At 39.2% G+C, this 18,143-nt stretch overlaps 1 protein-coding gene across 1 annotated transcript; it reads left to right on the forward strand.

Moving 5' to 3' along the window:
- The first annotated feature begins 5,804 nt into the window (after positions 1 to 5,804).
- On the forward strand, positions 5,805 to 16,899 carry kcnj16a (potassium inwardly rectifying channel subfamily J member 16a). Its single transcript, XM_057359088.1, has 2 exons — positions 5,805 to 5,906; positions 15,417 to 16,899. Exon 2 carries the CDS (start codon positions 15,428 to 15,430, stop codon positions 16,589 to 16,591), a length of 1,164 nt encoding a protein of 387 aa, XP_057215071.1. The 5' UTR covers positions 5,805 to 5,906; positions 15,417 to 15,427; the 3' UTR covers positions 16,592 to 16,899.
- The last annotated feature ends 1,244 nt before the right edge of the window (positions 16,900 to 18,143 follow it).

Below are 18,143 nucleotides of genomic sequence, written 5' to 3' on the forward strand. Positions count from 1 at the left end.
GTCACATGTCTTTTTAGTATAAAAAACTGCTTATAAAAACAAATGCACGACACATTATCTCAGCGGTTACAATATCTCATTCAGCAACGGAAAACCTGGAAAAGTTCGATCGCTGGAAACATTTACATGACTGCTCTTCTCCTGTGTTTCTATTTGCAAATAAACAGCAGATTTTCCTATGCTATGTGCAACACCGAGAGTGTGTGTGTGTTTGTTAGAGAGGACAGAGATAAAGTGAGAAAGATACAAAAACACTATGTGACTCATACCGAGCGCTGTAAATATTGTACACATGCACGCACTAGAAGAAATGCACTATAAAAGGCAAGCAAAAAACATATTTCCACAAACATGATCAGAACATTTTTCTCTGAAAATTGATTCATCATTGAAACATTTGTAATAAAAGTAAAAAGGTAATGCTCATAATGGGCAGCGTCAACTCACGTCTCTAGCAGTCAGTGCTAGAGTATTTAAGTAATAAGTATTTTTCCCTATTCATTTCATAGAGATTATTCTGAGCCTGGAAACAAACCAACAAGTTCCAAGATAAATCAAAGTAAATGATATAAAGAACAAAAAGTATTTGAAAATCACTAAAAAGACATAAAAAGAATGTGTACTCATAAGGGAATGAATGAAGTACTTATTCTGCGTAAAATATTTTGACTGATGTAACCTGACATGTGATGTAACTTGACAGTTTTTAAGCTGTCTGTTGAATTTTCAAACTGAAAATTCTGTCATGAATTACTCACTCTCTAGTTGTTCCAAACCTGTATAAGTTTCTTTTTTTGGTTGAACACATGGACACATTTGGACGAATGTTTGTAACCAAACAGTTCTTGGACCCCATTGACTACCATAGTAGAAAAATTTACATTGGTGGTCAAAAGTGCCCCAGAACGGGTTTCTGTCCTACATTCTTCAAAATATCTTCTTATGTGTTCATAAGCTTAAGGTTATAAGCATTCTTCCAAATATCTTTCAGATTTGGAACAACTCGAAGGTGAGTAAATGATGACAGAATTTTTATTTTTTGGGTGAACTGTCCCTTTTATAGCACACAACATGCAATAGCCAAGGGACTATCAATTCTTTGAAGTTTTTCTTGCTCTCAGTTGTCAAGTTATTATTTTGGTAAATGACTGGTGGATGCATCATGCTTCATTAGACTGTTCTGGCCTAACGTACTGCACTAACCTGCGTTAATTAGCATATTGAGCCCTTCCAAAGCGCAAATGGAAACAAGACTGCCGGGCATTCACGGTGGAAATCATTTTCCAAGCAGGAACTGGAGAAGAAAAGAGACAGAAAGTGATAGAGAGAAAGACAAACTGGTCAAATAATTGTGCAGCAGTCTAATTTAATATTGCATGCGTTCTGAAAAACCTGCAACATTACCAATGTTCTCTGTGAGGTATCCAAAGTAAGCTAGTAAAGAGCACACAGACCACCGCGCAGAACGAAAACAAATGGTATTTTTAGTGCAATGGAGAACAATCATTTACGTCTGACTATTTCCAAAAGTGAAATTGCTAAAAACCACTCAATTTAAGGGGCTGGAAAAGGCCGATATGTTCAATTTACACAAATAAAACATAACAAACGGTAGACAGAAATGTTTATTTTGAATGAAAAACGAATAGAGCGTTTGATGGAGCTAATATAACCGCGGCGACCGATGACGTTCGAAACACAGGCATTAAAAATAGCGTCTGTATTTGTGCAATCAAAAACAAGCTCTCGTCTCGCTAACGGGTCAACGTGTGACCGTGAAGATGTAAAATATAGAAGCAAAACAGTCTGACAGGATGGTGAGATCTTTATGAGGACTTCACGAAAGCCAGCAGACCTTTCAGTTTCACCGCTGTTCCGAAGCCTTAACTCGAATCACCGGGAAACTAAATCATGCAGATTTTGACAGAGAAATGAGATAATAAAGACATAAGCTAGAACCAAAAAATGGAAAGAGAAAGGGCCGAATGTGAAATATAACACGGAAAAGCAGGTCTGAGATGGAAACATGTGCATGGAGCCAAGCGGCCGGGTCTCTCACGGGCAGGGCTGAGGAAGGGTGAAAAACGGCCAGGGAAAAGTGGCTATTTCCCCTCGCTGTGCTCCATCAGATTAGCATCAACACGCGGCCTCATCGGCAGTGACGTGAGAACCGTATGAAACTGGGACATAAACGTGAGCTTCAATGGACCACAGGAGGACCCAACTCACACTAAAAAGCCACGTTTTTAGTGTGCACCCTGGAATACATTCAAGTCAAAAGTAGCTGTAAAATGCTATAAACACTAAATATTCACATTTTTAAGGTGGTCAATACAGCACGTGTTCCATGGTCATCGAACCCATGACCATTGTGCAGTTACCGTAATTTAAGTTACAGGAGCACTTGACACAAGCTCCTTCTCTAGAAGTCTGGCTCAGGTTCCTGTTTTTCTCTTTAATAGCTCACATGTGAGACAAACAAATGACCCACAGTGAACCAGGACTGACACCATCACAATGTTCTGTAGACAGGGTGGCCCACAGGGTCCCTGCAGTACAATCGTTTGTTTGTTTATTTGTTTGTTCGGTTAACTTGAAGAATGACACTTAAATAGGGGATGCTTTCTGAACCATTGGACACCAAATACCTTGAATACTCACTGACACGCACAAGCATTCAAAATCCTTAGAAGAATGAGTGCTAAATCATTACTGTTTACCATGGTCACTTATCAGGGCCAAAGCTAATTTAACTGGGTGACAACTAACCACAGCGCTTGTGCTGATCGTATTGGGCAATTAAGCACACTGCATTGTGGGATACAATATGCCATGCTGTGTGTTCTAGTTGTATGCAGCACATTTTAACAAATGTTGTAGATCATATGTGACCCTGGAAAACAAAACCAGTCTTAAGGGTCAATTTTTCGAAATTGAGATTTTAACATCATCTGAAAGCTGAATAAATAAGCTTTCCATTGATGTATGGTTTGTTAGGATAGTGCTAAAAAAAATCAAAATATTGAGAAAATCACCTTTTAAATTGTCCAAATGAAGTCCTTAGCATAGCATATTACTCACAGAAATAAAGTTTTGATATATTTACAGTAGGAAAATTACAAAATATCTTCATGGAACATGATCTATACTTAACATCCTTATGATTTTTGGCATGAAAGAAAAATCGATCATTTTTGGTAATTTAGTGTTTTTGGCTATTACTGAAAAGGTTCCTGTGCTACTCAAGACTCTGGGAAGGTCTTCCCAAGACATTGGGAAGGTTCCCAACAAATGAAATCTAATCTTAGACTGCAGTGTGTTCACTTGCTTGCTCTTTCTTTTTTAAGTTGAAATGATTTGATGTAATAAAAGACTTCTTTCTGTTTAAAACAATAAAAGCACATAGTATTTGCAGTAGGCTATGTTGTAAAAGGGTTTTATCGTCTCATATCTTTTATCTGGTTTGCAACTATATTTTGTCAAGGTGTGCATCAACAATTTTACTAAATAAAGACATTGCAGTCATTTTACCATTTACAGTAGTAAAGTCTCATTAGGTTAAATATTTGTCTTTAGGTCAACACCACCAATTTTTTTTTTCAGAAATATATATATTACATTATAGGAGTAAACTAGGTTGCTTTAATTATAAAAAGAAAGTTAGTCTTCCATAATAATGTAAAAGATACAGAGTAAATTGCATGCAACAAGAGACAATTTAGCAAGAGATATACAGTATGGACACTTAAATGTTGATATTTAATTTTTTTATTAAACATTATACCGACTGAATACTTTCACTTCACAAGGGATAAACTGAACACATTAGACAATGTACATCTATGCTGGTATGCAAAACAGACGAAAACCTGTGTGGAAACTGCACTATTGAATGACCCAAATCACTTTAAAGCGGCCCTAACACACGCGGTTTCTGCCAATCTCATATTAATCTTGAGTACCTGTAGAGTAGTATTGCATACTTTGTATCTTCGAAGAGTATTTAGTTTGATCACATTTATAAAAGATAGATACAGCTGTACGAGTATTTCCGAAATCATACAGCGCGTGCGTGGGGGAGGGGTAGGCTGAACTGAAGCACGTGTGCACCCATTGCCAACAAATCACAGACATCAGTTTCACTCACCGCATGCAGTTCATGTCCGGCATCTTTTAGCGCTGGGACGGCTCCATATATCAGTTTCAAACGATCTCCAAATCCAGCGTTTACATAACATTCATCACCCAAATGCAGTGAACAAACAAAAACCTGAACTTCGCGAATGTATGCTCTCTCTCTCTCTCCTGCACACAAGTGAAAGTGACGTCTGCGCATGCTCCTTCTCCTGCTCTCCTTGCTGCCGCGTGGGCGTGCCACGTGCTTTTCCGGGAGAATTGTCCAATAAGGGACTAAGAAAAATTGTTACGAAACAGTTTTATATGTTCAAAAAAACCTTTCTGAAACCTGTACGATCACTGGGGGAGTGTGTCGAGCACAGAAATACTACGTAATACGCCCAACTCGTTTTTTGACAAGTTGACCATGTTAAGCATGAGAAGACAGCACGTTTAACATTGTAAAGAAGTCAGAATGCATGACACATCGTTGCAGCACCCCTTTAAGATCAATGGTTAACAAAAGACTACGTCGGACACAGGTTTTCACAGAACACTGGCTAAAACGCGTTTCTATTAAATTGTCATATGAATTATCTGTGCGCTGTAATACATTACTGCTCTTCATATAGAATAACTAAAACTTTATTTATTGATTGATTTTTGAATGAAGCGTTTAATTATTTAATGCAAGAGGTGCATTTTAGTAAATAAAGGCAACCAAAAACCTAGCGTGAAGGGACATGTGTATTTCTAGTTTGAGCTTTAACATTTATGGGTCATTTTTATTTGTAGCAGGATGGAAAAGTTCCGGACACTGAGCCATAATCTCTTGTTTCCATTGCAATAAATTTGCCTGCAGGCAAAGCAGCAGCAACCTGCCCGAAGTCGGTTTATAATTTATCTATACTTCATTTCTCAAGCCATGGCGAGACGGTATATGAAATCAAAGGAAGGGCCTGTTTCTAACTAAAGTGGCCATAACCAAATGATGTGGCCTATAGAGACCTATATGAAATTAGTTTTTGAGAGTATGAATGGCTGGATCATTGACAGCCATTGTGTCCCTGATGGTAAGTTAGCTGTAACTCTAGACATAACAACAAGCAATACAGGTACTGTTTACTGTGACAACATGGCCTCACTCCCGAGAGCACGCACAGCTTTATTTTACAATAAATAAATCACAATTTGTTACTTGTATGTATTTGTGTATACATACCAAAGCCAAATCTGAGTTGCCTGTCTGTATTAGACAGACATGAAGACACATTAGAGAGGATATTGTCTGGGATGACCATTAATCCTGGTCATAGCCAGGTGAAATTCATAAATTTGCAATTGAATGAAAAGGTCTCTTTCCTCTTTCATTCCTCAGAAGATTTGATGCGGATTTCCCAGTTGCGTTTCATTTAAGTATTAAGTAAAAGAAAATGTCAACACAGTTTGTTGCAGAAAAAAAACGAAAACGAAAAAAAACCTATAATAAAAAATTTCTTAAAATAAATCTTGTTTGTTTGTTGTGTAAAATCCATTAGCATAGGCACTATGGCTCCACGTTTTCTACAACCACGCACATGCTCTCTCACACACACACACACACACACACACACACACACACACACACACAGCAAGTGTAAATTTTGTCTGAGCATAGGTACAGGTGGGCTGGATCTGTCACACACACACCCAATCCAGACTCTGCAGCCAGTGCGGTTTGTGTGCAGGACACAGGTGAAAACTTCAAAACACGCCACACTCTCACAGCGACAGCAGAAGACGCAGAGCAGGTAGGGATCAATATTCTCAGTCTGCTTATTTATGCACAGCAACCATTGCTGATCTGTAAGAGACAACAATACATTATACAAGCAATACATGCTGATCATACCAAAGCAGTTGAGCGCTCACTTACTACCTTACTTACCTAAACTCAAATTTGGCAAAGAACGAATCTAAGTAAGTCTAAGTGGAAACTGCGTGCATCAGTCTGTCTATTTACTCACCATCATGCCTTCTTGAATTTGTACTTTCTTTCCTGGAACACAAAAGGACTCATTTACAGCACAATGTCAAAGCTGTGGTTTCTCGTTCAACGAAAGTGAACTGAAAATCCTTATTGACAGCAGCAGTCGCAGTGAACAACAGCTTAAATTTCTTTTTCCACCTCACACAAAGGCAGATTTCAATTTAAAGCACATAAATGACACCTGCATTTTTTAGAAGACAAGAGTGCAAACACTTAAATTGAAAGTCATCGAGGTTTGTAATGAAATAAGGAGTCAATTATGACAGAATTGAACATTTCTCATTAAACTGCTGACGACTGACACTGATCACTTAATACAATACCGGTCAATCAGGTTTTACGATGACAGACGCTTTACTAATTTTACAGAATCGGGGGAATGACTATACGTAAAAGTACTGTCATTTTTTGTTTTTAAATGGGTACGAGGTGCGGTCAGAAATGAGTGAAACCACCGTCCAAAGGTCCAGTCATCCACCGAATGGTATTCCTTGCTTCCTGTTGTTGTCATACAGAGATCAGGGGCTTGTGAGCAGAGATAAAGAGTCGTCTGGTTTTCGGGGCGTTAGAGGAAGGGCTGAGTCAGGATATGGGCGACACTTGAGCTGTATTTAGGGAGTACATGTACATGTCATATGCAACCGGTGAACATGCTGTATTCGGAGGAAAATCACTGGACCCGAAAGACCCACACGCTGAATAATAGATCTTTTTTTACCAGTGAATTCTACACTTTTACTTGTTATAAATGAAGCTACAAATATTTGTTCGCAAATATAAATAGTGATGTGTGCATTAAGATGAAATTCTTCACAGGCAGTAATACGTGTTGTTTAACTTTTGTACTGTAGACCGCCCAAGGGACTGTTTTTTTAGAATGTCAAAACACCTGACCGTGCATAAAACATAATGTTGCATAAACATTCCAAGCTAATTTGTTTCTACTGATCTTTAACTTACGCAACGCTATCGTTCATTTATTCCAGGGACATTAAAATGTCAACATCTCTGTTTCTGTTAAAGTGTTACAAGCAAAGATTAACGAAGCATAGCTAACAAAGTACTCATGTTAGCGTTAAAGTGACGCTAAGCGTATAATACTACAAAAACGTCCTACCAAAGACTAAACAATGTAATCCACTACAATTCTGCTGAAAACAAACCCTGTGATCAACTTGCCAAACCATGACTTTGACAATATAAATCAACTTCACCTGTGATGTGCCATCTTCCAAAATCTGTGATATTTAGGAATTCAAAGCTGCTCTGGTCCGCATGCGCCTGCGACAGTACTGGTAAAACTTTAGCTAAATTAAGTGACTCAAACTTCCTGGGAACACTGAAGCTGAAGGTCATTATGGGTGAGACAGGGCCCAGGGCAAAGAACTTCTGCTCCCCACACACGGGATGGTTTCGTGCCACTGAGCCCTGTGTAGCTACAAGGACGTTATGCAGCTTTAAGTGGGCATGTAATGGTCTTGTTAAGCCCTGGAGCAGTGCAGGAAGCGGAGTGGAGGTAGACTATACTAGGACTCTGACATTCAGAACATTGCCATATGTCACCCATCAGCAGTTTATGGTTACACCCTTCAGCTGAGCATGAGCATTCGGGGACAGAGAGACAACCTAAACATACAGTACGTGCACAACCTGCCTAAAAGATGGGGAACTGCATTGTTTGAACAGCATTCTGTATTTTTTTGTGGACATATTTGCTTGGCAACCGTGAATTAAGATCAACTTGTAACTCATCTGGTAAAACATGGCAGTAACAATTAAGGTCAAAGGTTTACCTCCCAGGGAACACATGCATACGGACAGTACCTATTTCTAATCACAATTTAAGTCTCTTTTTCAAATAAAAGTGCCTGAAAAATGCATAAACGCAAAAGGCTTTGGTGAGATGACCCAAGCTAAGAACTCTCCGATTTATGACTGAAAAGTGCTGTGTGTAATATTTAGGAGGATCTACTGACAGAAATGCAATATAATATGCATAACTATGTCTTCAGAGGCGTATAAAGACCTTACATAATGAATCATTTTTATTTACTTAGAATGAGAATAAGGGTGCCCTTACGTGGAATTCACCATGTTGTTTCTACAACATCTCTAAATGGACAAACTGCTTTACAGAGCAAGTTTCGTAAATATGTTATCTCCTTCGGCAAAGAAGTGAAAAGGCTACAACATCTTTGTCCTGTGAGAGCCGTCATAGTGCTTCGAAAGGGAGGGGTGAGGGGTGGAGTGAGCCGTTGGTTGCAATTCACAACCTCACCGCTACATGCAGCTAAAATCTCAACATTGTTCTTTTAATAGCTTTTCTCATAAAGCTATGTGAAGAAGTCCTTATAACTCACAAACATTTTTTTCTGAGAAAAAGTGTATGATTAACAGATATACAGTAGCGGAAATGACGGAAAATTATGTTGTGTTTAATTTGGAACATTCATGATACGCGTATATGACCAACTCCAGTATTCTGAGTGTGGAGACTTGAGCCATAAAACTCTTAGGTCAGTAGCCATATTTACTGTCATTTAAATCACAGGCTCAATAAATGTAATTCATTTGCTTTATGGTCAGGGCTGAGCCAACCTAAACGTCTGTCTTGCCCCCCCCCAAGGAGGATAAAAAAATAACACCAAAAATTGCAGTATTTTCTATTGGCTGAAAGCAACGTCACTCTTCACTCACAGAGCGGCTTTAGTTTGTAACAGAGAAGCATGCTACATGCTACAGGTGGAAGCAGATTACTTTGCAAAGGAATTTTAGCTGCGCTGCACGCTTGCTTTGAGTTTATTATGAACAGCATGTAAAATTGCTAAAATTGTCATGCTGGTTGGAAATCTCTTTACACCCTGATAGCAATCAAGAAGTATAGTGGTCAAATAATATTTTTATAATTATATATCACCCGTGAAAGGCGTAGGACCAAAAAACGTTCGCCCTATCAAAACGTTCTGGCCGAACGCTGCGAGTGGTCATATGTTCAGTTTCAGCCAACATATTTTGCATACCACTGTGCACCCTGTTCACGCAGACGTCATACGTCATCAGCGTGCTCACGTCTGTGTCAAAGTAGGGAGAATGGTGGACAATCACCAACAATCAAACTTTCCTGCTGAACCGACAACAAGTCAATCTACAAAACGAAAAGTTAGTTTTTGAAAAAGCAGTGACGAAAAAACGTCTGGATCATGAAAGAGGAAAAACTCGAATTAACATCGTTTCAGCTGCTCCGGCAGGCAAAGGGTCTGAAAAACGATACCATTGCTCTCTTTTTTTTGGACAGGTATGTACATGCTTCGAGAAGAATTTAATGGATTTAGTTTGTAATTCGTTACGTGGATTTACGATTTAGCTTCTGGTCTGTGTAGGTTCATGCGTTTGGAGGAGGCGTGGCTTTGGGCGGCGAATCGCATAGAGGGTGGGATTATAATTTCAGTGCTAGCAGGCTAAAATTAGCACCTTTCCAAATCAACCACTCCACCTTTAACAAACAGCTATTATTTGCTTGCAATATAAAGGCTAGATTTTATACTGAAAGCTCCATCTATCCATCAATCTCAAAGACCCCAATTCATGCTGCAGGTGGTAGCGAAACACTGTGCGTAATAGTTTAGTTTAGGCGCGCTGCGCGGTCACGGACCTCATAAACAACAGCAGATATGATGTAAAGTTCATTGTGCAGTGTAATCAGATTCATTCATCAAAACAGGATTTTTTGCTACATTAAACAGAAGTCAGTGATTGTTCAGTGATGGGGAATGTTCTTAGCCCGCTTTCTTTATAGGTTTCTATTTATGTCCAGTTTACATAACTGCTTTATTAATGCGTAAAACATCAATAATTTTATACAGTTACTATATAAAAGGCAATAATCAACAATAATTATTTTGTTTTAATCTTGCAGTCTTCTGTAAAGAATGCCTGTTTTGTATATTTATAACATCATAAATCATTTAAATCCTGCATGTATTGTAGTCATATATTGCAGTGTTTGTTGAATTCCAACAAAAGCAAACCTCAAGAGTGACAGTCAACAGCGAAAGACCGATAAGCATGTTAATAAACTCATTTTAAAAAATCAGGGTTATTTCATAAAACATATTTTTTTTACTTTTTCTAATACATGTACAAACATTAGTTTTTTGTTGTTTAAAACTAAATATGAACTACTAAAAATGCAGATCATCTTTTCTGTTATTTTGACCTGTTTTCTCCAATATTTTTATATGAAATTTGGGAGAAACGTTGTCAAAAGTTAACAAAAATAAACAAAAATGATCATTTTACCAAAACATTCTCATCAGAAAAAAAATGAAATACTTTTGAAACGGTATATTAATTTTTATTAAGAAAAAAAAAATACTGTATGTGTGGTTGGGGTATATGCCCACCCAGGATATATACCGTGGTGGCTACACAAAATGTAATGGCAAAATATTATTTTGTATCACAGCTAAGCATGCAGAGTCGATTACAAGTATTCAATTGATAGATTGGCATACTCAAAAAGTCCAAAAGAGTCCAAGAATCTGACAAAGCTGGCTCAAGCAATGGTGCAATGGCTTGGGCTTGTCCAATGACAGACCTGTTCGGAAACCGTAATTATTTGTAGAGGTAATACGCCCTTTTCACATCACGTCACGTATCTTCCGTTCTGCCGCAAAGCAGTGTATCGTTACTTCCGCTAGCACTCCAGTTCATAATGTGGCGGTAATGCACCTATAAGCTGGTTTGCCAACTGCCAGTAAAACTCAAGAAGAAGAAGAAGTTACTTCCGCTAGCGCCTCAGAATGGAGTTTACCAAGTCCCTTGCACATCTGCCACAAATACAGATGATGTACAACGTCTTGCAGACAAATTTTTGCTAACGACAAGATCAAAGCTAGAGAAAGGATACAAATTCTTCGTTGAACAGTACCTGTTTGATTATGAAGGTAAGTGTTTTGGTTTCTTTGCTAGGATAAGTATTTGAATACGTGTTCTGTCAGTCTTTTTTCACTGTTGTTAAATTCCAGCGCAACGGCAAAACGGAAGTTCTTCTTCTTCTTCTTGTTTGTTGCAAGACGGATGTTATGATACACTGCTTTGCGAAAAGGCGGAAGTTAAGTGACGTCATTGTGAAAAGGGCCTATTAGTGAATAGATGCAATTGTGCTTCACAGTTGTATTTGTACTGTTTCAACTCAATCAATATGCTTTGTCTTGTCACCCAAACATGCGATGGAGACCAAAAACCTCTCACAAAGAAAAAACAATGTTGGTATTCCACAACAGAATACAGCTGGATGACACTCTGACTCGTGATTACAGAAGCATTGCTAAATAATCTGACATGCAAGGCTGTCCAGAAGGAAGTGAACTCTGGTTCACTTACGACAGTTAGCTGGTGGAACCTGCAGTCCGGTTTGGCTGGATGGGAGCAGCGATCAGAACAGAAGATGTTTACAGTGGTTTGGCTGTGATAGATCAGACAGCTGCCAAAGGCTCTCCCAACAGGATCCTTCCAATTTCTATCCTCTTTAAGTGTTGCAGTTCAAAAGAGTTTCTTTTAATGGTTAATGGAGAAGCTCAAGACTCCACCCAGATAACAGTTGCTGCTGCCCTAGCCGAGCATCTACTTTCCTGCAGTGTGAAACCTCTGAGCCCTTTATTAATCCAGAATAAACTTCTGTAAACATATTCTGACAGCATAATAGCAGTCTGATAAAATGTGAATTATATGAAACCATAATTGTCTCTGGCAAATATAAAATTTTAGGGAAAAACCAATGCAACTGCAACAGTTTCCCAGACATAAGCAACTCACGGTGATGCTTTACAATAATGTTGCATTTGTTAACATTAGTTGAAGCATTAACTAACATGAACTAACAATGAGCTATACTTCTACAGCATTTAATCTTAGTTCATGTAAATTTAAGCATTTACTAAAAATATGATGAAATCAGACATTGTAACTGTTCACATTGATCTTAACATTAACAAGGACTAATACATGCCGAAAACTATATTGCTCATTGTTACTTTATGATTTCATTGTAATTGCTTTAGATAAAACGCATAAATGTAAATATAAAATAAGGGCCAGAAGCATCCATTAAGAAAAGTAAATAACCTATTGATTTCCCATAGCTTTAATTTACGTTGCTTTTGTTTGACATGAAACCTAATATCACTCACGATGAACAAACAATAGATTTACACGCCATTAGTACTTAAATTACAAACAAGCACGTGTAAGAATTACTCAGCAACCCAAGTTATCAGGTGAGAAGGGACTAAGAAAAGAGAGCAAGCGTTGAAGATATTGGATTTCTCTGTACACAACTTCCACACAATGATGTGACGTTTCTAAGAAGCCCACAACCTGGAAAAATCACAATGGTTTGTTGCAATGAGGTCTGTATCCCCAGACAACCAATCTATTATGATAAACTGTATTGACACTAAGCAAAGAGAACATAGAAAAAAATGACCAAATGGTAAACATTCCCAGATTGTCATCTTTAAATAGATTCGGGAAGCCAAAACGTACCGGTCAAACCAACATCTGACAAAACTCTTATGAAATGAATGAAAAGATGAAAAAATAACCACTACAAAAATCACATCTACGGTATATCTTTCTCTTCTGTGTATTTATTCCACTAGTATAACATCAAAAGACCAGAGACAGAAGACTGCATATTTTTCTTCTTTTCAAGACATTTTACCTTCATCATGTTCTTTTACAGTAAGTGCATAAAAAACAGTACCAGTTTAGTGGAGGGTCACAGAGTAAACAAGTACATTTAGGAGGAACATGGCTATATCTCATTCACTTATACTTGAAGCTGAAGACCTTGCACAGATAGAGACATCTAAAACTGAATACTTCATCTAACATTGTGTGTTCCCCGAACACTGAAAAATCAACAGTTTACGTAGTGTACAACTAGATTGAGGCTGTTTCCAGTCGTGAAGGGCCAGCTGGAAGTACATCCTTTGATAAAGGACAGGGACACTTTTAAATCAAAGATGCCAGGAATTCACGCTAAGACAAGGAACATGCCGTGCGTGAGATGTAATTACAAGTATCCGTTCGCTGTTTATTCCACGTTAAACACAGACGGACGACGCTATTATGGGTGGTGTGGAAAATTTCATAACTTGTGTGATGTGTGCATGAGGTTAGGTGTGTGCGTGTTTTAGTACGAAAGAAAGTCTAAAAGCAAAAGTGGGGGAAAGTAAGTGGTTGTCTGTGCAGAGATTTTTTTGCCATGGGCAAAGTTTTGCTGCTGTGTCATTACCACCAAAAACGTATTTTTATGGCATCTCATTCATAACTGTAAGGTGTGTGCGTGTGTGTGTGTGTGTGTGTGTGTGTGTGTGTGTGTGCGTGTGCGTGTGCGTGTGCGTGCGTGCGTGCATGTGTGTTTGTACTCGTGTTAGGCTAAACGGCAAACAAGTAACTACATCATCTTGCTAAAGGGGAAAGTCCACTTTTGAGCCTTATGATGATAAATTAACAGACACAAGCGCTATGAAGTGGCCAGAACATGTCTGTTTGCATAACAAATTTGGACGCAAACATTAGCTATAGTTTGCATTTCATTACAGGGAAAATACAGAGAAACCATGCATGATCTGGAAAGGGGGCACCTGTTTTCCCACAGAAACTTAAATGTATTTGAATGGCAGCCAAGGTTGCTGCTTTCTCAGCGAGTTGGCCGTAAGCCCCAAACCTTTCTCCTCATTGAGACATTAATTCACCTTTGACTCCTTGATCTTGGACCAAAAACGTCTGGTCGCTACACTGGGCTGATGTTGGTATCCCCAAGCTCAGCTTGTGTTAAGTCATCAGCATGACATGGCCAAACCACTGACCGCAGACCGTCTCCTGTTCCACACATCACCACCCAGCCTTAAAACAGCTTGAAAAGTTGGCCCCAACAAAACGGCTCATGGCACACCAAGCGACAAAACATGGTGGTGTTCACAAAATATGTTCTCGTAAAGGTTTGCGATTACCGCATTTAGCAAAAATGCACTTAAACAACATACCGCAATCTGGGTAAATCCGATTTACTTACACCGACAAAAACAACCAACTCAAGCCATTGCAAGATATGATAGGATGTTTACTGCTAAACCGTACAAACAACAACCTGCCTTTTAATTGAGACAAATGCAAAAACAAACTACAACAACAGCATCTAAATACAATACATGTATACGGGAAAATAAATGTAGTTTATCTGTATTAATCCAGCAAACTTCATCAAAATCACTGTTGCACACTTAAAAAGAATTGTTTAACTAGAAAGAAATTAACTTCCCCATTAAAATTTTAAATGTCAAAATATTAGTTCCTGTGGTTGTATTTAGATAAATGCAAATCCACATTGAAATAGGTCAAGTGCAAGTCACCATCATTATATAGTGTTTTTGTCTGTTTTGTGTAAGCATTCTTTTATCTGACATCCTTGTTGTCAAAATCACTAGAAATACAGTATACCAAATGCACCACTGGAATCAGATTTTGAATAAATGTCTTTTCTTGGGATTTCAAAGATTTTGCATTATTTCTCCAATTAGAGGATTAGTTCACTCAAAATGAAAAAATGTGACCCAGTAAAAACCCAGCAAAATTTAATTAGATAACAAGCATCCCAGTTTGATTTTTATCATTAATTTCTCTACAATTTCAATCTCTGACAAGGCCTTACTCAGACAATTATAAATATCAAAGCTTCACAGAATGTTCTTTACATTATGTAGGAAAACAGTAAATCACAAATGAGTTTAGCTGGGTTTTCAGTCACAGACTGCATCACAAATATGTCATATTTACTTACCCTTATAGTATGTTGTTCCCATGATGTTCTGTGTAACACACAAGAAGAACTTTTGGAGAATTTTGTTCGTTCTTCTTTCCATGCATTTACAATGAATGGGCCTTTGAGATTCTAAAAGAAAGCAAAAGCAACATAAAAGTATTATTGAAGTCATAAAACTATAGAGTTACAGTATATTCAAGTTATCTGAAGTCATACTTTATCAATTCATTCACGAATTTAACCATGAGAAACTTAGCAAAATGAAAATGTCAAATTCCTTTTTGAAAAAGCAGCTAAAAATATATTTAGCGATACTATAATTTAATCCTTATTTATGTTTTTAAAAACAACACATGGATTTTGCATTCTTTGCATTTCTTTATTGTCAGTGCGGTGTGATGAGTATGAGTAAATCTGACTGTGCATTTCTCTCGTCTCTAGACTGACCCAGCATGAGCTCACGTGCACCACAGTATTCTGGAGTGAGGTGCAGTGATGACGTACCCAGCGTGCTCGCTGAAGACGGCTGCTACACTAAGAGAAAACGATACGTAAAAAAAGATGGGAGCTGTAACATGGAGGTGCGTCACGTTCCAGAAAAGTGGCTCCTCTGGGTCACGGACATCTTCACCACCCTGGTGGAGATCCGCTGGAGGGTCATGTTCTTGACCTTTGCCCTGTCTTACATTTTATCATGGCTCTTTTTTGGAGTTGTGTTCTGGATCATTGCACTGACCCACGGAGACATTAAAGACCCTACCAATGAGCCGTGCATGTATGAGGTTCGAAGCTTTACGGCGGCCTTTCTTTTCTCTTTAGAGACCCAGACCACCATCGGTTACGGCTTCCGGGGCATGTCCGAGAACTGCATGATTGCCATCATTGTAGTTACCATTCAGGATGTCATTAGCGTCTTTATTGACACTTTTGTCATTGGTATTGCAGTGGCCAAGATGGCCTCTGCCCGTAAGAGAGCCCAAACGGTTGGTTTCAGCAACTGTGCTGTGGTCAATTTGCGTGACGGGCACCTGTGCCTGTCCTGGCGGGTGGGCGACTTTCGCAGGAACCACATGGTAGATGGAATGGCACAAGCCCAACTGGTGCAACACAAGGAACACGCCACGGGGAAAGTCGACGTTTCATACAAAGATCTCAAAATTGAGGAGAGCAATATCATCCTGGCCACCCCAACAACCATAGTTCATAAGATCGACTCTAGCAGCCCTCTGTACAAAATGAGCTTGCAGGACTTGAGGAAAGAGAGCTTTGAGCTGGTGGTATCGTTCACCTACACGGACGACTGCACAGGCACACTACACCAGACACGCACATCCTACACTCCGGACGAGATCCTGTGGGGCCAGCACTTTCAGGAGATGATCAGGGTCACCCGCAAAAACTACAGGGTGGACTACGCCCTGTTTAACCACACGGTTAAAGTTCTGGTCCCAGAATTAAGCGCAGAGGAGTATGACCTTAAGAAGTGCACTGAACAGCCAAAACACAAACCGCTCCACATAAGGTCTCCAACAGCAGCTGTGGAGTTGGTTAATGGGAATAGTCTCGAGGCAGAAAAAGCATCCACCAGCAGTGCTGTCCAAGAGAACAAGCTATAACATTGGTCCTGACATATCTTGACTCTACTATAAAGCACTTTAAAACGGGGCTTCCTCAAAAGGCATCAATAAATGTAACAATATTGTATTTAAACTTAGCTTAAGTATTAAGGGTGTGCTGTGAGTGAGTGGGACAATCTTGAAATGCCCCTTTCTAAGAAAAATAGCGCCTGGACTTACACTGGAATCATCACCTTAAAGCCATCTGTTTTTTTGGCCTTGATGAGAAACCAATAATTCAGTGTATTTGAATTACTGTATGTTTTTGTGTATCTAATGTAGCAGTCTTGCACAAACACACTCTTCGAATAAAAACACACATATTTACTTGCTATGAGATCATAGAGGTAATACAACTTTGAGGTGCATTACATTTACATTTAGTCATTTAGCAGACGCTTTTATCCAAAGCAACTTACAGATGAGGGAAACAATGGAAGCAATTGGAACAACATAAGGACAACAAAAAGCATAAGTGCAATAAAAAACTGGTCTCATATAGCCTAACACAGTATACAGAGCTCAGTATTTTTTTTTGAAAGAGTAGAAAAGAGATAGAAGTCAGAACTGATCAGTCAGGTGTTGACGGAAGAGATGTGTTTTCAGACGGTTCTTAAAGATGGCCACAGAATCTGCTGATCTTGTAGCAGCGGGCAGATCATTCCATAAATGTGGAACCGATCCAGAGAAGGTACGTGAGAGATTTTTTACCTTTTTGGGATGGCACCACAAGACGTCGTTCATTTGCGGAGCGTAGGGATCTGGAGGGTATATAAGTCTGCATTAGCGAGTGAAGGTAAGTGGGTGCCAGATCAGTGGTGGTCTTGTAGGCCAGGAGCAGAGTCTTGAATTTGATTCTAGCGACTATAGGGAGCCAATGAAACTTAATGAAGAGAGGCGTAACGTACGCTCTCTTCAGTTCATTGAAAACCAATCTTGCCACTACATTCTGGATCATCTGTAGAGGTTTGGTTGTGCAAGCTGGAAGTCCAGCCAGTAGCGCATTGCAATAGTCCAGTCTGGACAGAACAAGAGCCTGGACTAGGACTTGCGTAGCATGCTCGGATAGGCAAGGTCTAATTTTCCTAATATTGTAGAGGATGAATCTGCAGGACCGGGTGCTGCTGGCAACCTGATCTGTGAAGTTAAGCTGATCGTCGATCACCACTCCCAGGTTTCTGGCCGTTCTGGAAGATCTGATGGTTGAATGGAGAAGTTGTGATGAATCTTTGTGTTGGCAGGGATCACAAGCAGTTCTGTTTTTGCAAGGTTCAGCTGCAGGTGATGGTCGTTCATCCAGAGCGAAATGTCGGCTAGGCATGATGAAATGCGTGCAGAAACAGTCAGATCATCAGGCTGAAATGACAGGTGCATTACAGACTCTTACTCTACAACCTTTAAGGTTGAACTTGATCTACATATGAGGCTATGGTTGCATTTTAAAGACACTGACATTAACCTGACCCAACTGTGGTCGGTCAGAGTCTCTTTGGCATCAGCTGAGGAAGTCCAGAACATTGTTCCACCTTATTTTGCAGTTAACCTTTCAGTC

Source organism: Triplophysa rosa, linkage group LG18, assembly GCF_024868665.1.
Source record: "Triplophysa rosa linkage group LG18, Trosa_1v2, whole genome shotgun sequence".
In the NCBI taxonomy this organism is placed as follows: domain Eukaryota; kingdom Metazoa; phylum Chordata; class Actinopteri; order Cypriniformes; family Nemacheilidae; genus Triplophysa; species Triplophysa rosa.